The following is a 22,152-nucleotide window of genomic DNA, read 5'->3' as shown; positions in this document are numbered from 1 at the left end:
TAAGAATGTACCAAGCAGAATTCGACTGGAAGTTATGTGTTATATTGAATGTTATAATTGCAAAGGCATAAATTGAAGTTTAAATAAGAGTTGAATGGATAAAAATTAAAAGATACAAAGGTGTCATACTCCAATTAGTAACTACAGGGAAAATTTTGTTTAATGAGAAAAGAAAATATGAAATTGAAACAGGACAGACAAAAGTATAAATATAATGACTAGAAAGATATTGAAACTTAGAAAAATATATATATATATAATTGAATTTTGAAAGGAATGAGATAATTAAAAGTAAGATTGAGGAAACTAAGGGAAGGGAAAAATTATTGAGAAAATGTTAAAATAGCAATAAAATATGGAATAGAACACAAAGATGAATGTGAAATTGAATTTGTGTCTGTATGGAGAAGTGATAACCCGGGACCATGCTATTCTCAAAAAAAGAAATTTTAGTTCTATTAAGTTTTGTGAAAACCCAAATGTTGCTTTACAATAACTATTTCAAGATATGGAAGGATATCAAAAAAGATTTATTGAGGTGGGGAAAAGTACAAATATCATTGTTAGGTAGAATTTAGTGATTAAGATGAATGGATTACTGTTATTAAAGACAATATCAATCCTGACTATTGATGCACTATTCAAACAATGGAAAAAGATATTTCTAAGTCTGTATGGCAAAAACCCAAGAATTAAATATATATTGCTGCAAGGTGCCAAAAAAGACAAGTGGATTTAAAAATTGGGGCTTGTTGTTTGGTATAATGAAAGATTGGATGTCTCTGAAGATAGGAGATTATTAAAATTGAAAAGAAATTATCTGAGTGGCATTGCTATTTATGGAATGACAAAATCAAGATTAACATAGATTTTCAATAATATTTTGTTAGGAGTGCCATAATGAGGATTTAGAATAGATATAAAGCAAGATATCCTAAAATTCCTTTATAGTAAACCCCCCCAGAAGTTTTTTTTTAAAAAAAACAAATGATAACTACACAAATTTGGTTAACCTATGCACATTTATTGACTTTCTCTGAAGGAGAGCCTAAATCAAAAACTAGTGAAGAACTGGGAAGGGAAGGTCACATTTGTCAATATTATGCTTGTGCCCAGTTGACAGAAAGACTTAAAATGAATGAAAGGAAATTTGCTTTTATCAATGAAAAAACTGGTTTTGAATTGGATTTATGTGCTAGTGAAGGACATATTATTGCTAAGATGTATGAAGTATTATTGGAAATGAAATTTTAAAATGTGTATGATTAAATGGGCAAAAAACTTGAGATACAAGATAATGTGATCCATTGTGATCAATGGGAAAATATGTGGAGTAAAGGATTGAAAATTACACTGAATTATAATATGAAGAATAACTTTACAAGATGATGTATCATTGGTATTTAACAATAGACAAATTGTTCAAGATGTACAAGGGTGCCAAATATATGTTGGGAATGTAAGCAATCTAAAGGTATATTTTCTCATCTTTGGTGGACAGGAAAGGAAATAGTGGGATCAGATATGTATATTCAGAGAATTCTCAAATTGCATGTACAATTGAAACTAAGTTCTAAGCTGAATTCTAAGTTTGATAGATAAACTTGAAACAGTTTTTATATAAGATAACAGCAGCAAAGCTTATTCACGCGCCGAGATTGAAAAACTTGCAAATATCCACAAAGAAAGAATGGATGGTGAAGTTAATGGAGCTGGCAGATATGATTAAATTGACTTTTAGGGTGTTTTTTTTGAAAGCCAACTTCTATATGGAAACCACTTTTGGATTTTTCTGCTTGAAACTGAAAGAAATGAAATCTTAATCTTCGGATTTGATGACTAGAATTTGTTATTACTATAGAAGTATTGTGTGCTATGGTTTATTCTAATTTAAAGGGTTATTTTATGTTGATATCTATAGGTGAAACTCAAAAAATTAGAATATCGTGCAAAAGTTCGTTTATTTCAGTAATGCACCTTAAAAGGTAAAACTAATACATGAGATAGACTCATTACATGCAAAGCAAGATAGTTCAAGCTGTGATTTGTCATAATTGTGATGATAATGGCTTACAGCTCATGAAAACCCCAAATCCACAATCTCAGAAAATTAGAATATTACATGCAATCAATAAAACAAGGATTGTACATAGAACAATATCGGACCTCTGACAAGTATAAGCATGCATATGTACTCAATACTTGGATTGGGCCCCTTTTGCAGCAATTACTGCCTCAATGTGGCGTGGCATGGAAGCTATCAGCCTGTGGCACTGCTGAGGTGTTATGGAAGACCAGGATGCTTCAATAGCGGCCTTCAGCTCTTCTGCATTGTTCGGTCTCATGTCTCTCATCTTTTTCTTGGCAATGCCCCATCTATTCTCTATGGGGTTCAGGGCAGGTGAGTTTGCTGGTCAATAAAGCACAGTAATCCCACAGTCACTGAACCAGGTTTTGGTGCTTTTGGCAGTGTAGGCAGGTGCCAAGTCCTGCTGAAAATGAAGTCAGCATCCCCATAAAGCTCGTCTGTGGAAGGAAGCATGAAGTGCTCCAAAATCTCCTGGTAGATGGCTGTGTTGACCCTGGACTTAATGAAGCACAGTGGACCAACACCAGCAGATGACATGGCTCCCCAAATCAACACAGACTGTGGAAACTTCACACTGGACTTCAAGCATCTTGCAGTGTGTGCCTCTCCATTCTTCCTCCAGACTCTGGGTCCTTGGTTTCCAAATGAGATGCAAAAGTTGCTCTCATCAGAAAAGAGAACTTTGGACCACTGAGCAACAGACCAGTTCAGTTTTTCTTTAGCCCAGATAAGACGCTTCTGACGGTGTTTGCTGTTCAGGAGCGGCTTGACAAGAGGAATACGACATTTGAAGCCCATGTCCAGGATCCGTCTGTGTGTAGTGGCTCTTGATGCACTGACTCCAGCCTCAGTCCTCTCCTTGTGAAAGTCCCCAACACTTTTGAATGGCCTTTTCCTGACAATCCTCTCCAGGCTGAGGTCATCCCTGCTGCTTGTGCACCTTTTTCTTCCACACTTTTCTCTTCCACATAACTTTATATTAAAGTGCTTTGATACAGCACTTTGGGAACATCCAACTTCTTTTGCAATTATCTTTTGAGGCTTTCCTTCCTTATGGAGGGTGTCAAGGATGGTTTTCTGCACAACTGTCAGGTCAGCAGTCTTTCCCATGATTGTGATTCCTACTGAACCAGACTGAGAGACCATTTAAAGGCTCAGGAACCCTTTGCAGGTGTTATGGCTTAATTAGCTGATTAGAGTGGGACACTTTGAGCCTAGAATATTGAGCCTTTTCACAATTTTCTAATTTTCTGAGATTGTGAATTTGGGGTTTTCATGAGCTGTAAGCCATAATCATCTAATTATGACACAACACGGCTTGAACTATCTTGCTTTGCATGCAATGAGCCTATCTCATATATTAGGTTCACCTTTTAAGTTGCATTACTGAAATAAATGAACTTTTGCACGATATTCTAATTTGAGTTTCACCTGTATATTATTCATATTTTAAGATTATTTTTCAGGGATAGTTATCATTGAAGAATAAGGTAAAAATAGTGTTGGTATTACAAGACATTTATGGTATATGTGTGTAAATGAACAGAAAAACAGTATATAAATTGCTACATGTTAATTTTTTAAGCAGAGACAAAACATGTAAAACAGAGAATATAAAATAAATATGACAGAAGCAGTATTTATTAAGTTTTTAAAAGAAGAAATTGGCAAATCTCATCCTATCTCATTCTATCCTCTCAACTCTCCAACTTCATTTAAATTCACATGAATATAAGTGCCTCTCTGCCATATGACTGGTGATTTCTTCAGCAAGCATAGGCTCTTTTCCCCTTGTGTTTTATAAATGTAATGCATGAGCTAATATAAGGAGCCATTTACGGTAAGTTTGTTTATCAAATGGTAAATGATGTCATAAAATAACTTTCTACAATTTTCAAAACAGAACTTGAGTGCCCTCTACTGGTTGAAGAATTAATCATGCAACTGAAATATATCTAGTCAAATTTCAATATATTTTGTTATAGACAAAGCAATGTAATAAAAATGGCGAAGATACTAAGTATATAGAGAATGCAATACACTGTACTTATTTGTTAATGTCCCTTTCATATTTATCTTTGGTTATTCTTCCTTTTTGATATACCATGACCTATCATGCCCAATATAGTATGATTTGATTGCTTATTGTACCCTATGACTATCATTAAGTGTTGTACCTTATGATTCTTGACTCTTGACAAATGTATCTTTTCTTTTATGTATACTGAGAGTATTTGCACCAAGACAAATTCCTTGTGTGTCCATCACACTTGGCCAATAAAGAATTATATTCTAGTAGTGCTTCTTAAAATGTTTCATGAAACATCAGTGATGCTCAGACAACTTCAACTTATTCCACCAAGATGGTCCTAAGATCCCAGAGAAGGTTTTTGTGGGGTTTTAAGCCTTTCAATTTCATTAACCAAACAAGCACCCTATCTGGAATTCCATTACTAGAATATCTTTAGATGAGAGAATATGAGCTTCTTGTGAGAACATACTCACCATTCCTTCAACATTTATTTTATAAACATAGATTTTTCAGCACTTCAATAAACCAAATGTCCAAAGATGATGAAAGATTCTGATTCTAAATCTCATTCCAGAAATTGGTGAGAAATGCCATAATACACTGTGCAGTTTGCCAGTCTCTTTGCACACAAAAATACATATATCCTCATAGCTAGACTCCAGTGGGACAGACACATGTGAGGTGACAAACACAATGTCTTGTGATCATCTTGGATTCTTCCTTATAAAATCATCTGGGACTATTTTGGAGCTTTTGACATCAATGGATGTGGACAGGTTTCTTTCTAGGATGAACTCAGTCATCAGCAGATTAAATCTATGAAAGGGAATGACAGTTGGGTGTAGGAAGTGGTGAATGTGTCTGTGAGCTAGGGAAAGTTGCTTCTGCCCTGAAGGACATGGTGGTGATCCCCCTTCTCAAGAAACTATCATTCAATTCAGCCATTTTAGATAAGTATCAACCAACTGGCAACCTTCCCTTTCTAGGAAAGATTAGAGAAGTGACCATGCAGCAATTACTGAGTACTCTGGATGATAAGGATTACCTGGATCTCTTCCAGTTGGGATTGAGGCTTGGGAATGTCTGAGCTACACTGATCTCCACTAGGATTCTGGGCCCAATTCAAGCAGCGGGTTGAAAGTTCTTATTAGCATTAGAACCACCAACTGTAGGTGGCATCAGTTCACACAATATGAGATGGCCAAGAAGAGATGTGATGAGAATCCACCCACTGAGACAGAAGAATGAATTTCTTGGTAGCAGCTCCAATATTCCACCTTGGAATATTGCCCCAATATATGAAACCCATCCCTATTATTCAGAAAGGTTGTAAAAATTTGCTTCTGCAAGGTTTTTAGATGGAAAACTCTTAAGCTTGATAGCAGTTGTGGGATTTTAGTGAGTCTTAACTTACTAAAGTACTACGCAGTCCAACCACATGCTATCATAAACTTACAACAATTGTAAGGATTGCATTATTTTCTTTCCATTCAAGAAAATGTGTGGGATAGCTTCCTAAAGAAATAGCAGTGTATCTCAGAAGATCTACCTCCTAAAAGAACCAAGAGCTGACATAAATTCTGCTGTTATAGTGTTCTCTTCCACTAGAATCCCATGATCTCAAGCTCTTCTAGAAAAAAAATGCATTTGAGATGCATTATTGGTTTTGCATAAAACCAAAAAGGCTGAACCAACATTATAATACTCTAAAAGGTTTCCATTGCCATTTTCTAGGAAGTTGCCCAGATTACAGTAACAACGTATTTTGAATGCTTTAAACAAAATTGTACTTACTTAGACACATTTACACCAACAAAGCCAGACCACACTCCTTCGCGTATATGTGGTTTAGATGATGGACGCTGAAGTAAAAAAACAATGTAAAAGAAAATAAGATTCCAATTATTATTTGTCAACATTTGTATTCTACATTTGTGACCCAAGAAGGGGACTTTTATAATGGCTAATAATTATAACCAAACCAAGGGTTGTAACCAAGGGCATTATTTTTACAGCCTAAATCAGGGGTCCCCAATCCTTGTGGCGCAATACACTACCAAGCCATAGCCTATTTGTAACTGGGCCACACAAGCGGCAGATTAGGGTGCACACAAGCAGCAAAATAAGCTGCACGTGAGTGTGCTGGTCCACCGCTCACGCAGCCCGCTTCTCGCCTCATGTCTAAGTGCTATAATTTAACCAATGGATTATAATATGTATTGGAAATCTGTCAAGTATGATTTCATTCACTTTCATGTTTTTCTAACTTTATATTAACCTAATATTTAAAAATTTAAGAACTTAATCTTCTTTCATGAACATTTCTCCAAATGTATGCATTTTAATTCCCATTTTTTCTATTTTGCGCTTTCTGCATCTTTTTGCACTTTCTGTATTACAGGAATGGGCAACTATTAAACAATAAGTTGAATTGGAGAAGGAAGGTAGAAGAATGTAATTCTGGTAGTTTCCTGAGATTTATCAATGGCTTTTGACATAATTAGCTGTGGAATTTTTCTTCATTACCTAGTCTGAAGTAGAGGGCTAGCTGAGAAGTCCAGTGATTCTAATTCTAATCTAATGTCCTGCAAGGACATTACTGGAAATCATATGGACCATTGTTCTAGTCTTTGGCACCTGGAGTTTACTAGGTTTGTATCATTTCATTTCTAATTGTTAATATCAATTTTAATAGTTAATAAAAGTCATCTGAATGTTTGGACTAAAGTCCTGTTACTATAAGAATGACATACTGTAAAAAAATATCTTCCATTTCTACAAACTTGTCTCAGGGAATTGAAGTACCGTGGATGGGAAAAACCTACTATCCGAATAAAGTTGTGAGAATATGCTGGATGGTATTGCAGTACCCTGAAGAAAGAATGGAAAGAATTATTCTGGTCTCAGTGCCATCTTGGGTGTAGAAGATGCATTGATTATGATGTCCCACTTGCAGATTTTTAGTTGGCTCCCTTGAAATCAGGATGCTCATATAGATAATTCTATGCTCTGATTCTGCAATGCTCTCTAATAATGCTTACTGATTAAAGTGCTACACTTTGAACAGGCTGTCAAGCAGTCTAATAATGTTTGTAAATTAGGGTTTTTATAAGTTTCTTCAATAATAATAAGGCAAGAAAAATGGACAATCTTTTTAAAAAAATCACAAAGAATGGAAAACATTCCTGAATATTAATTTTTTTGGAGAAGTCGGCATTTCCTATAGGTATTGAGATAATTGATTTTTTCCCCACTATAAGTGTGGGAAATAGGCAATATTTGAAATTTTAGGCTCTTGCCTGCTGGAAGGAGGAGGCATGACCCAGCATAACTCTCTAACAGGAGCAAAAACAGTCATTCTCCAAAAATAAACAGGGAGAAGGGACAAGCCAAATGCTGCAGTTTCAACATACCAGATTTCTTCTGCAGAAGGGCAGAAGGACAAACAGAGCTTAGAAAGCAGGAAATAGCTTCCTTATATGGGTTTATCCGCAAGCGACAGAGCTCAGTCGACTGGAATGACTGTGTCACAAAATGTGAAGCCTTCAGGGGCTGCAGTGAATGGACTTTTCTGATCTTTAAATTATTTCTCCAGATTCTTAAGATGCCAAAGCCAGGAGACTATAGTGCCAAAAAAGGAGCATTTTGAATTGGGATGCTTTAGGGAAACACACCACATATGGATGTAAAAGACTACATACACAGAAAGACCCCATTTTGTCACAGAGTATACTGGATTCCCAAACATTGATTAGATGCATTCCCAAATGTTGATTAGATGCATTAAGCCAACATATTTGAGCTACGTATATGTACAAGCTGTCATTTATTACATTTTTAAAAAAAAATCATATATCTAATAACTTTTTCCTAACCTCTAAGCAATTGATACTGTATCTGCATATATCATTATGAAACTTTCTTCAGAGCAAAACTCCCAATCTGCTGCTATACTTTATAGGCAATATAAGGTATTTAAATGAGACATGTTGGTAAGCGTAGACTGTTAATGTTTTCTTTCAATAAAAATAGCAGTTATGTATCCTTTAGGAATATTCAATGTCTATATTAGTTAAAAACAACTAATATCCTAACCATAATCAAATGAGGCCACTGTTTCCTTCTTGAGTCTGTAACATATTTAATAGCTCTCTTTGGGTGTTGTAAAGAAATATTAAGCATGCTGAGGGAAAGAGTCATGTTTTAAGGAAAGAATCATTAGCCATGAGTGGATTGAGGATCGCTGAAGATCTTAACTTTCTTGATCTATTCCTCCACTGAGTTGTGTGTTTGGAAACATGTTAGTCTGCAATTTTCTAGATTCCTCCCTCACTTTCTCATTATTTGTGCCATACATACTGGCCGAAATAACTCTATACTGGCCAAAATAACTCTATGCTTGGTTTTAAAAAAAATGCTAAATCACATTAAAAAATATAGCCTTTAAGAATAGAATGGCTTGGAAGATTTGTTATTAACAGAGTTGATGAATTATTAGAATAGAAAGATGGATTTAAGAAGTATCCTGTTAGGAATATGAGTCACCTAACAGCTATTTGGGTTAGAAATATATAAACCAGGATAAACATTTTAGTACTATATCTTTAAGGTAATGCAAGAGCATGCAATTGGGTGTGGTTTCTCAAACAGCCATAAGATGGAGCCAGAAACCTGGGTTGTTTAGTCTTCGTCTCAGAAGAGAGTGTGTCTGAGTGTATCTCTGTTTCCTTCTGTTGGAAAGTATTGCTGTTCCTCCATTTTTCCTAACTGACTGATATTTCTGGATTTAATGTAAGTCTGATACTGAATTTTTTTTTGACACTGGACTTTGTTACTGAATTATCCCTGGATTGAAAAACTGACTGATTTACCTGTGAATGACTTTGGACTGCCTATTTTGAACTTTGCTTAAACTTTCTGGAAGTAAAAACCTACATTTACTGTACAGTGTATCTGTGTACTGTGTGTGTATTATTCAAACACTTCTCTCAAATACGTCTCCCTGTATGCGCTCATTCTCCTAACGGGGAATTACCTCAACATATCCCACAACCATAAATAAAAATGTGTATACAATGTGGATAGACAAAAAATAAGCACAAAATGTGTACTAGATTCAAACTTTGTGGGAGACAAGAGTTGCAGTCCTGGGCAGGCTTTTCTTAAGAATAAACATCCCACTAAATTTAGCAAGATAACTTTCACTTAAACAAATATAAATTTCAGCAGCAATTTAAAACATTAAGGAATAGAAAGTAATTGATTAATATTTTTAATTTGCAAAAAGTAGGAGTGCTTAAAATAAATGGTATCATAGCTGTTGAAGGAAGAAGACTTTAAATATTGGCATAAACTTTGCAAGATCTTACAAGGGTAAAAGTCTGAGTAAAAATGAGATTGGACAAAAATAGATTAGTCAAAAATAAAAATGGGCGGATAAAAGTAAAGAATACCTAATGGATTATATCTTTGCAAAGTTCAGAAACCAAAAGGAGATATATAATACAGTGATAACTGGAAGAAAAGTTAGGATCAAAAGGAATTTCCATTTCAAAAGGTATTCAATCATTTTCAATGTCCCATCTGATGGGACCATGAATTAGGCCTTCTCTGTCATAGTATCTGCCCCCTGAAATACCACCCCCCCCCCCGAGAGATTATAATCTTATTAAAATGAGCACTCAAAACCTGGCTTTCTCCTTGGATTATAAGTGAGTACAGGATCCTTATTGGACAACCAATATGTGAAAATTTGTATGATGACAGTAGGTATTTTAGAATTATGTTATTTATCTGAATATTTGTGTTTTGTATTATTTATATTCTATCATGTAAAATTTATATTGTATGCCATATTGGAATTGAATGACCTATTATTTAATTAATTAACAAAACTAGCTATAAGGGAAGTACACTATATTTCTTCACTGGAACTAAATAGGTCTCAGGTGTTACATCCAAATAAAAGTTGTTTTATATTGCATCATGGCAATATATTTATTCCAATGGAAATAATCCTTGTTTATGAAACCATATGGATCTTGCAACCTAATTACCAAGTATGTTCATCCTATAGAAATATTTATAAATTGCTACTATGTCTGAATTACCTATTTATCCATAGAAGTGTTTTTGCTTGATATAAGCATAGAGCCTCTTAAAACAAACCCCTACTTGAAACATTTGAAAAAGCTTTAAATTTCCAATATCTCTTGTACCTGGTTTGTCTCTTATCTTGTTTAACTCTACCTGCAAAATATATTTTATTATCCTTATATCCATGACCATGTTAATATCAAAATATCCAAACTCTTTTAGGGAGACATAATCCATGGCATAGTACTGTACAGTTTTCATATGTTGCAGGGCCAGCCAATGTGAGGAATAACAGCATTAAAATAATAGCCATTTCCCTCATCTTTTGGTAGGGTCTGGTTAGAAAGAATTCAAAAAATGAAATACACGGTAGAATTAGAATTTTTATGTAACCTTTCCCATGCTTGTGCTCAACACTCAGCAATGATCAGTGCACTAACAGTGAAGACCAAAATGAAAAGTACTGGGAAATATAGATGCTTAAAAGAGTTATTTTGAGGAGAATGATGAAAAATGTAATTGAGGATAAGGAGATAACCCCAGCAGGCCAAAAATAACTAGGCAGCTATTCAGGGTTCTATAGGCTAAATAAAAGACCTTGGGGAGCTTCAGGCTGAATGAGGCTACAGCTCATTTTAAGAAAGCTGACCTAATTAGGGAACATGAGTTCAGCTACATTTTTCAGATTCCTATTGGAGAATCTGGCAACATTCCAAGGGAACAGTTGGATGTCCAACACTTCTTGTACTGGCAGCTGGGTGGCTTCAAAAGAACACTGATCCATTCCACAAAGACTTCCATGGGATGGGCAGTACTAATACAGATTCTCCTTTGATGCAAAATATATTTATATATTTAAAGTACATGTTTGAGTACATGCACTCAAATAGAAAATCTCTGTAGATCTCCATGGTTCTGTGTCATGTTATTCAAAGCACATTGTCTTTCCACATTTCCACCTTTGAGTTTTATATCCCAGAAGTACATGATAATATGCTTTGGTTAATTTAATCATATGCCCTGAATTAAGTAAAATTCCACAACTAGGTAGAACAACAATGAAACTGTAGCACTACTGAAAGTGGACAGTTCCCATCAAGGTTGCTTTAAGCATAATGTCTCAGTTTTGTGTTATATAATAAATATTGCAATAATTTACTTCTATGTTTGCTGACTCTTTTCTGCTTTAAGTTTTTATAGTTTTAAATCTGCTTGTTATATATATAATTAATATTAAAACATTTTGTCACTTTGGTTGAAACAAACCATAATTAAGCAGAAACATCTGAATTGCTCTTTCTCAGTCACATAGAAAAAGGAACAAGTGTGGAGGAATAAAATCCAAAATTCACTGCTTATTTCAGCCCATTATTATGATAAGAATTTTATTATTACATGTGAAAATGAAAATGTCAAGTCATAGCAGACTTCTTACAGCAAGAAAGAGCTGGGTTAGAATTTTTTTGGCAAACATCTAACTTCACAATCTGAAGAGATAATTTGTTCATAACCCAAGGTCTAGAAACACTGTCTGGCAACAAGTATACAATTCTTTCTAATGCCATAGTTGGCTTTTCAATTTTATATCCTCAGAACTTCTCGGTTATATATGCTGATACTACATAAAATTGTATGAGAATATCATTTGAACTAATGTGCCATCAGTATAATGAGACTAGTACTTTTGAAAATTGTCTATTATCAATAATACATAGAATGAGGAAAAGAAAAATACACTGAATTAAATTAGGTAAGATAGACGTGCTGCTGGTAAATAAGAAATGAAATCAGGTTAGAGACTTCCGGTGGTAAGGCAAGGAGGAACAGAGGTGCAGAAACCCGTCCATGGTTTCAGTTGATCTCTTTTTGTGGTTGGTGCGATCCTTTGAGGGTCCCGGAGAGATTCGTGTGGGCGTGGGGGAGACTCGGGCTACAGTGTGGGGAAGGCAAACCCCCTACAGTGAAGAGGAGCCCTCCAGAGCCCAAAAAGCAAGAAACAGCCGCCTACCAATGGCGGCTCCGAAGTCCGGACTGCCACCGATGTAAAGAAGCGAGTGAGTGACAGTTTGTGGGATCATTGGTGAAGAGTGTGGCAGAGAAAATTAGCGGCGGAGAGGATGACTGGAATGCTATAGACTTTTATAAAGCTGTTACAAGTGTCTGTCCAGAGCCCTAAAAGGAAGCGGCCAAAAGCAGATGCGAGGCAAGTGAAAGTGAAGGGGCTTGGCAGACAGAAGAAAGATAGAGGACAATAATGAGTAAAAAGGGAAGCTTACAAGGTCGGGAGACATACCAGGGAATCTAGCAGCTGGAAGGTGACTGGAAGGTATGGAGGATTTGGACTATTTCATTCGATTTTTATGCTGAAAGACTTTATTAAATCGGAGACGGGAAGAAGATCGGAGCTGACAGAATAGAGACAGTGCAGCACCACAGGCGATACTTAGAAACCCTGAAGTTATCGTAACAATATAATTGATGTAAACCACTTAACTGCCCTTCAGGGAGTATACTGATTTAACTGAGGAGGTGGTTCCACCTGAAGAAAATCAGGAAATTGAACTTAGGAACGCTAAGACGAAAATGAAAAGTGGAAGCTTCCAAATGTGTGGAGATACCGTGTAATTACAATCACTACTCAGCATTTCTTACCTCCCTACTTCTGGTGCGTTTGGAGTGTAAGCTCTTAGACATGGAAAGTTAAAAACTTACTTTAAAATTCCATTTTTCCCTTCTTTACTCCCTTTTTCCTGTATACATTTGCTCATTTTCTCTTTATTCCCCCACCATCTGGCGCTATGATGAACTATCTCTCCTTTTTCAATCTCTCTTTATAATGATTATAAATATGTATACTGGGGAAAGGAAAATTGATTTTTGTAATTGATTGTTAAATAATTGAATTAACTGATTTAATTTATTTATTAATAATAGTGATAGTTATACTTTGATTAGAAATATAGGGAAAATAGTAAGAACATTAAGTATTATTTAATTAATAACTATAGGATTTTATATATTAATATTATAATTCATTGTGCGATCACAATTAATCCACTTGGGGACGAATGTAATACTGTTTGTGTTTAAGAATATTTAAAATAAGGTTAAATAATACATATATTTATTTATAATATTTAAATATAGTTGGATTTAGATATTTTATATATATATTGGATATATATATATATATATCGGATATATATATATATATATCGGATATATATATATATATATATATATATATATATATATATATATATAATTAAGTTATGTATAGAGGCTGGGCATTGAGGCCTTACAAAATTATATATGTGATTTAGAATTTGGATTTAAAATAATACAGTGATAATATTTTTATCTATAAGAACTTATATTCCAGCAATTGGCTAAGAGTACAGCTATCCAGCAGATAGATAGATTAAATAATTAGATACCGGTCAATCCTAATATAGAGATTCTATTACTGAATGTTAATTTGGGATAATATAATTAATATATTACAACAACAGAAACAAATCTTAAAAGAAATGACTTCCACAACAACTACAACTCTGAAAACTGGAAGAAAGGTCACCCCGACATTAACAACTACGTTGGCAACAGCTTCGCCCATGGCACAAAAAAACATTGAAGAAACATTACCAGTGGAGAAACAAGCTAACATCTCGAATGCCAACATCCAATCAATTCTGCTGACTTTACAGGAATCAATTATGAAGCTGCAAGAAACAATGATGAAAAACCATAATGAGATGAGAGCAGATATCAATGAACTAAAAGAGGAGATGGGGAAATTAAAAGCAGAAATGAAAGCGGATATCTCCATAGTAGAGGACAAAGTTGGATTATTACAGCAGGCCTTAGAAAAAAATGAAGCAACAATAAAAGAGGTAGAGAAAAGGACAGAACGAACTGAAAGGAAATTAGAAAGGGTAGATGAAGAATTAAAGAATGTGAGTAAATAAATGGAGGACTCACTGGTCTACCTAAAGATGGATAAGGCTGCTACATACTTGAGATTCCAAAATGTAGTGGAATCCAAAGAAGAAGACTTGGAACAACTAATGGCAGGAATATTGGCTGGACTATTGGAAAAGAATAAAGATGACATCTTGAGGGAGTTTGATGAAGTTTACAGGGTTAGCACTAATTATGCGAGATGCCACAAATGCCCAAGAGAAGTCCATATACAATTTGCAAGAAGGAGTGTCCGGGATATCATATATAGGATGTCAAGAGATGAAATAATCATGTATGAAGGCAAAGAAGTCTCGGTTCTCAAACAAATACCAAGAAGAGTAAGAGAACAAAGATGAGATTATAAATTCTTAGCAGCTTACCTAAACCAGAAAAGAATCGTATTTAAATGGCTAATCCCAGACGAGATGTTAGTTTCTTGGGACGAAAGGAAAATCAAAATAGACTCCATGGAAAAGGCACAGGGATTTTATGAACGATTGATAGGCCCAGAAGACCAGAGCAGTAAGGGTGAACTGGAAACGAACTCCCAGGAAGATCAAGACTATCATAAGAACAGAGATGGAACTTTAGGAAATCAAAGAAATACTCAATTACAACAGGAGAGAGAAGAAAGTAGGACACATCTTCAGGCACAAGGAGAGACCGGAGTCATTACAAGACAAAGAGCAAAACAGAACTAATTAAATGGAAGAAGAAAAGAAACTACTATCAATTAATATAAATGGTTTAAACTCGATAATAAAAAGGAAAAGGATAATAGCCAAACTAATCAAACAAAATGCTGATATAGTATGTCTACAAGAAACTCACATAAAGAAATCAGATGAAAAATACTTAGAATGTCCGAAATTAGGGAAGCTATTCACCGCACCAGCAGACGCGGGGAAAAAGAAAGGGATTGCAGTATATGTTAAAGAGGATTTGAAAGCAGATTTAATATGGTCAAATTCTGAGGGAAGAACTCTGATTTTGCAGATCTGGATTAATGCCATCCCAATTCTCTTAGTGGTAATCTACGCCCCGAATGGAGATCAAAAAGAGTTTTTTAAGCATCTTTATGGAAAAATAGTAGGATTGGATAGAGAACCAGAAAAACAACAAATCCCCAGGACCAGATGGGATCCCAGGGGAACTGTACAAGGCAATAGCAGAACAAATAGGACCTCTTATGGTGGAAGTTTTTAATGATGTCTTATTGGCAGCCAGGATGCCGGATTCATGGAGGGTGGCATTGATTTTGCTGATCCCGAAGAATGATTCGGATCCCCGATATACATAATTATAGGCCGATTTCACTGTTAAATACTGATTACAAAATATTTACTTCTATTATAGCAAGTAGACTAAAAAGAATGTTAAATGAGCATATACATGAAGACCAAAATGGATTTCTCCCGACTAAAAAAAACAGGAATAACTTAAGAATAGTATTAGATGTTTTAGAATTTTACAAAGCCCACCCCAAAAAACAAATTGCACTTATGTTTTTAGACGTAGAGAAGGCCTTTGATAATTTAAATTGGCAATTTTTAATCCAAACAATTTATAATATGAATTTAGGCACCAAATTTGAAAATATTATAACAACCATTTATGATACACAACAGGCTAATATTATAATAAACAGGGAATATACCCACCCAATAAAAATAGAAAAAGGAGTCAGACAGGGCTGCCCACTCTCACCCCTGCTCTTCATATTATCACTAGAAGCATTATTAACGTGAATTAGACAGAACCCAGACATAAAAGGATTAAAGGTTAAGAAAGAAGAATATAAGTTGCAAGCGTTTACGGATGGTATGATTTTTTTTCATTGAAGAACCAATAGAAAGAGGACAAAAATTGATGAATGAATTAGAACAATTTGGAGCAGTAGCAGGATTGAAAATTAATAGGAAGAAAACAAAATTAATGACCAAAAATTTAACAGAAAAACAGAAATTAGAACTAGAAGAAGTTATGGGAATACAAGTGATAAAGTTAAATACTTAGGAATATGGTTGACAGCACATTGTAAGACACTTAAGGAAAATAATTATGATAAATTGATGCAACAGGTGAAGAAGGATTTAGAAACATGGGGCAAGCTGCAACTTTCATTATTAGGCAGGATCGCTGCTATTAAAATGAATATTCTTCCAAAATTCCTCTATATATTTCAGACGATTCCTATCAAAGTACACAATTTTTTTTTTGAAGAACTTAATAAAATAACTGTAAAATTCATCTGGCAAGGGAAAAAACCTAGAATAAACTTGAAGGCAATGCAGGATATGAAGAGCAGGAGAGGGCTGGCACTTCCAAATTGGGAGTTGTAGTGTGCTCATGTGCCGGCTCCAACTTGCCTTTCAGGGGTCTTTGCGCCTCCCTCCCCCCAAGTCCCTGTCAGGGTGGAGGGACATACACACTGTGGCCTCCCTCCGCTGGAAAGCCGGAGCCCCTTCCTGGCCTCGAAACACCACTTCTCCCACCACTTCTTCCAAGGGAGCGCGACAGCTTCCCAGCTGGTGCACGTTCCTCCCACCCAGCTCAGCTCCTGCGTAGCCCCACAGCATTAGTGGCAGCTGCAGAGGGAAGGGCAGGAGTGACCAGCCGGCCACCATAGCTGCTCCCACGCCAGGGAGCCAGGCCCTTGGTGGTGTCTCCATGCGGGCAGCTTGCCTCCCCGCCAGCAGTTCCTCCTCCAGCATCCCGCCCGGAAGCTGCAGAGCAACAGCCGCCACCACTGCCTGGGGCGAGGGGGCAGCAGAGGCGTGGACAGGCAGGCCAGGGCACCGACGTGCATCTGTGGTCTGGAGCACCTGGCCGGCTCAGGCACAAGGGGCAGCGTTTGCTGGTCGGGTGGACAGCTGCCCCATACCCGAGCTGGCCAGCATGCCAGAACCCAGAAGAGCAAGGGGAGCAGAGCTGCTAACTAGGGTGGCTGAGGCCATAGAAGAATTGAGGGAAGCCCCAGCCGTCCTGTCCTCACACCTGGCGGCAGTGTTGCGCTGCTGCTTCCAGGCGGGATACTAGAGAAGCTGCCAGCAGGGAGGCGAGCTGCTCGCATGGAGACGCCACCGAGGGCCCAATTCACCGGCATAGGAGTAGCTGTGGTGGCTGGCCAGTCACTCCTGCCCTTCCCCCTGTGGCTGCAGCTGAGGCGGCTGCTGCTGCTGCTCTTCTGGGGAGGCGCAGGAGCTGAGCTGGGTGGTAGGAATACCAGGGACAGAAGCAGTTGCACCTCCTTGGCAAAAGTGGTGGGAGGGGGGTTGCGCAGGGGCCGGAGAGCTCTTCTGGGGCGCCCAAGCTGGCCAAGCGCTCCAGAGCATGGATGCGCCATGGTCTGGAGCCGCACAAGAACCCAACTCGGGCGGAGAGGGAGGGAACTCCTGGTCTGTCTGTCCTCGCCCACAGCTCTGCCCCTCCAGGTCTTTTGGCATGAACACCCGATATTCTTCCCGTTGCTGATTTTTGCGGCCACATGTGCACAAGAAACCAGAAGACCAAGTGAACAATGTACATGCATGCACTGGAAACAAGATCTTCTTGGCACGTGCATGCGCACCAGGCGGCTGCTCTTCTGGTTTTTGGTGTGCATGCTCACGTGAAGTCCAACTGGCCAGTGCACCGGAACCCGGAAGAGCAACGGGCAATGGCTCCGCATGCCTGGAGAAATGGCTCTGCGTGCCACTTCCGGCACCCGTGCCATAGGTTCGCCATCACTGACCTAGACTGCTAACTATTAAAATAAAGAGATTGCAAGATGTCCATACTGAAAGAGCTACACTTTTGGTCAATTGCTTATCAAGCATAACGTAAGATATTATATTAACCATTAAAGCCCTACACATCTTAGGACATGACAATATGAGAGTCCATGAGATCTGTTACAAATTTATCCATTCAGATTTGCTGAAAAGATCCTTCTAAAACTGCCCATGCTGTCAGAGAATTGTCTATTCCTTACACGTTGATATATTTTTGTATATAAATGAACACTGAATAATTTGTCATTTAACTGAGGTAATCATAAGAAAATATTCCAGCCTGCTATTATAATTTGCCAGTAACTTTGAGGACATTATGACATGCCACAACCAATCTGAAATATAGTGAGTCAGAATAGTACTATTTGATAAAAACTATACCAATGAACAACTTACTAAGTACTTCAAAACATTGTGTTGTAAATTATTACTTGGTAAATGGACACCCATAACAAACCAACTTTTCCAGCTCTGTCACAGATCTGTGGATGTATGTATGAAAATATAACATGTAGTGGAAATCTATATTTGATAGCATGTTCCAGAAGTACAAGATTTCTAAACCAGCAGGTCTCACAATTAGAAAATCTCACTATCTATGGATACTATATCTGCAAAAATACAGACAACTGCCAGACTTCTGTAAACTGCCCAGATTCACTGAGGTGAGACAGACTGTGTAGAAATTTAATAAATAAATACATAACAGTTACTGTATAATAATCTTCTGTTTCTTCTGTTTTGCAGTGGTCAACTGGAATTCTGCAGTCCAGGAAGGATAGCCTTACATTGTTACTTGAGTACAAACTCAAAGTTAACCGCACCAAACTTAATTGCAGGAAATACGACTTCAGCAATAGAGTGGTCAATGTCTGGAATACTCTACCCGACTCTGTAGTTTCTTCCCAAACCCCAAAAACTTTAATCTTAGACTGTCTACTATTGACCTCACCCCTTTCCTAAGAGGTCTGTAGGGGCGTGCATAAGCGCATCAACGTGCCTACCGTCCCTGTCCTATTGTTTCTCTTATTCTTCTTTTATTTTTCTTATATGTACTCATTTCATGTATTCACAACTATGTATACACTTATACTTATTATCTTGTAAACAATTGGCAAATCAAATAAATAAATAAAAAATAAATAAAATAAAATAAATAAATGTTCCATTTATCAGGATAGTCAAATCCAAGCCATCCAGACAATTTAGTTATACCCACTTGTGCAGCTGGAGAGTTCGTCTGGCTAAGATGGTTTTCTTCTGGGAAGAAATCTTGATGAGCACGTCTCCCCATCTTTACTACCTAAACATGAAGAATATTACTATAGTTATTCAAAAGATCTCCCTCAGAACTGCACATAATAATGGAATGCAGGAATAATCAATCTTTGTTTGATAAAAACTTTTTGTTATATTTGAAAGATTCAATTCTTTTGAACAAAGTTTTCTGTCCCCCAAATACTAAAGGGTAAGTTGCACTGGATATAGTTTGCTTCTGAAAAAGAAAACGTGTGTAAATTTCCCTGTCCCGTAAATTTATTGTTGAGAGTAATTGAGGATGAAGTTTTGGTTTGTTTAATTGACCTTCCTCTTTCACAATATTGTGTAGGGACCATTCATAACCTTCAGGTTTTCCTACCATTTCTTTTGATATGCCTTAATGCATTACCAGAAAGAGTTCATTAAGGAGGAAAAGATGGACAAGCTTCACAACAATGCTTTTTGGAACTATCGCTCAGGAAACACCTTGAGGATAGTTGATGTGTGAAGGGGTGAAAAGTCAAAAAGCTTCACCAAGAAGAGTTAAGGGATTAATGTCTATGGAGATTCTCAGTCATCCAGGTCATGCTTGTCCCAAAGGTATTTTTTCAAGACGCAAATGGACTTTCTGGCCTTTCTTTGAAGACGTTTCATCTCTCGTCCAAGAAGCTTCTTCTACCCACCATCCAGCCAGAGCTGAAGAAACTTCTTGGATGAGAAACGAAACGTCTTCAAAGAAAACCCAGAAAGTCCAGTTGCCTCTTTAAAAAGCACCTTTGGGACAGTTAACTAGGTCTCCAACCTTGGCAACTTTAAGACTTGTGGACTTCAACTCCCAGAATTCCTCAGCCAGCTTTGCTGGCTGAGGAATTCTGGGAATTGAAGTCCACAAGTCTTAAAGTTGCCAAGGTTGGAGACCCCTGAGTTAAGGGATTAGCTAACCTTGGTGGTTGTAAAATATATCAGATATATAAAATCATATTAGGCAGAGCTTCCCCGCTTGCGGATGTCAACTCTTTCTTTGTAGCAATGGTCGAAGTGCGTTTCTGCTGACCCTCCGAGAAAAACGTTCGACCGGGAAGCTCTGCAGCAAAGTTTGCCGTTTGAAGCCTTTTTAACGACCGGCGCGCCAAATCTGAGTTTTTCAACGGAGCTGCGGTACAAACTTGGCTACGCGCCCATCCAGAGAGACCGAACTCGGGGGCTTGGAGAGGGGGCTGGGGGTGGCTTTGTGGAAGGCTTCAACCGCGAAGTCCCACCAAATGCCTGAGGAAGGCGATTCTTTGCCCGCCAGAGGAAATCACGCAAAAGGCGGGCAGCAAAATGGGCCGGGGGTGGGTGGGAATTGTCCGTCCGTCACCATGGCAACCGTGTCCTCTCGCTCGCCTTACCCCCTTGCAGACCTCCTCATCCAGCTCCAACTCGTCCTCCATCCCTCAGGCCCAAGTGTGCAGGAGCGCGAGATTGGGGGCGAGGAGCCGTTTACTTCCGGGAAAAAAAACACCCGCCCTTTAAAGCGTCCATAGCAACCACGACTTCCGCTTAAAGGGTCCGCGGTCTTCTGTGAAAGGTGCTGACCATGCAGTGTTCCTTGGTCTCGCCCTGGAGTATTTAATTACGTAGGTGCTCGCAAGGCACGTGTTTAAAGCATTGCTCAGTCTTAAGAAGAACTCCTGCAGATATGTCTTTAAGTCAGGGATCGGTGGAAGGCCCCTTGAGGTCAAGCTGTGAATGTTAAGAAAACTAAATTAAAACTAAGGTCTCTAAATTAAAACTAAAGACTAAGAAAAGCAGAGACGGTTTAATGCCTAAGAGGTCTGTGCGTTTGTGTTTCAGATGAAGAAAATATTTCACCCTGAACCAAATGCTTGATTTTCAAGAAATTGAATCCCCAAAGAATTTCTCATATTAGAAATTTCCATACCAATAATTGCTTTCCATAATTTCACCTGCTGGACATTTATTACACTTATATGCTAGCAAAGCAGTCACATGACTGCTCTTATTATGCTCTTATACAATATTTGCTTATTGTAGAGCAATTTGCATAAAATGCCATCTTTTGTTACAGCATGCAGATAGTGAAAGTTGATTGATGCGTAGAATAGAATTAGAATAGAATAGAATTAGAATAGAATAGAATTAGAATAGAATAGAATTAGAATAGAATAGAATAGAATAGAATAGAATTAGAATTAGAATAGAATAGAATAGAATAGAATAGAATAGAATAGAATAGAATTCTTTATTGGCCAAGTGTGATTGGACACAAAAGGAATTTATCTTTGTGCAAATACTCTCAGTATACATAAAATAAAAGATACATCCATCAAGAATCATAAGGCACAACACTTAATGATAGTCATAGAGTACAATAAGCAATCAAATCATACTAGGAAACAGTCAATATAAACTGTAAGGATACAAGCGTCAAAGTTACAGTCATGCAGTCACAAGTGGGAGGAGATGGGTGATACGGAGTGATGAGAAAGGTTAACAGTAATAGTAGTGCAGACTTTGTAATAGTTGAACAATGTTGAGGGAATTATTTGTTTAGCAGAGTGATGGCTTTCGGGAAAAAACTGTCCTTGTGTCTAGTTGTTCTGGTGTGCAGTGTTCTCTAGCATCGTTTTGAGGGAAGGAGTTGAAACAGTTTATGTCCGGGATGTGAGGGGTCTATAAATATGTCACAGCCCTGTTTTTGACTCGTGCAGTATACAGGTCCTCGATTGAAGGCAGGTTAGTAGTAATTGTTCTGTAATAGATGGTTTTATTACATTGGAATATGTAATGTTAATTGGATTCATTGGGCACTAATGACTCAATCTTTATGAGAAAGGATTACTTCCTTATTTTCTAAATATTTAAATTGTTGCTTTCTATGTGCATTGTTTTCTTCCTCTTGATACATTTGGAGAACTCATGCCATTGCTTTATTG

General features: G+C 37.3%; 1 protein-coding gene across 1 annotated transcript in view; it reads right to left on the bottom strand.

The window, feature by feature from the left end:
• IFT43 (intraflagellar transport 43) overlaps window positions 1-20,713 on the bottom strand; it is a 66,828-nt gene extending 46,115 nt beyond the window's left edge. The window contains exons 1-3 of the mRNA XM_087951894.1: window positions 20,605-20,713; window positions 19,173-19,256; window positions 5,916-5,983 (exon numbers count right to left, since the gene is read on the bottom strand). Of these exons, the coding sequence (XP_087808020.1) occupies window positions 5,916-5,983; window positions 19,173-19,256; window positions 20,605-20,646 (194 nt within the window). The 5' untranslated portion in view covers window positions 20,647-20,713. The remainder of the gene's footprint in view (window positions 1-5,915; window positions 5,984-19,172; window positions 19,257-20,604) is intronic.
• Window positions 20,714-22,152: the final 1,439 nt, after the last annotated feature.

This window comes from Notechis scutatus, chromosome 1, assembly GCF_049901735.1.
Source record: "Notechis scutatus isolate UNSWTSFEM ecotype Mainland chromosome 1, rNotScu1.2, whole genome shotgun sequence".
NCBI classification, from domain to species: Eukaryota; Metazoa; Chordata; class Lepidosauria; order Squamata; family Elapidae; genus Notechis; species Notechis scutatus.
The sequence above is the reverse complement of the archived record's forward strand: the minus strand, read 5'-3'. Positions and strand labels throughout refer to the sequence as shown.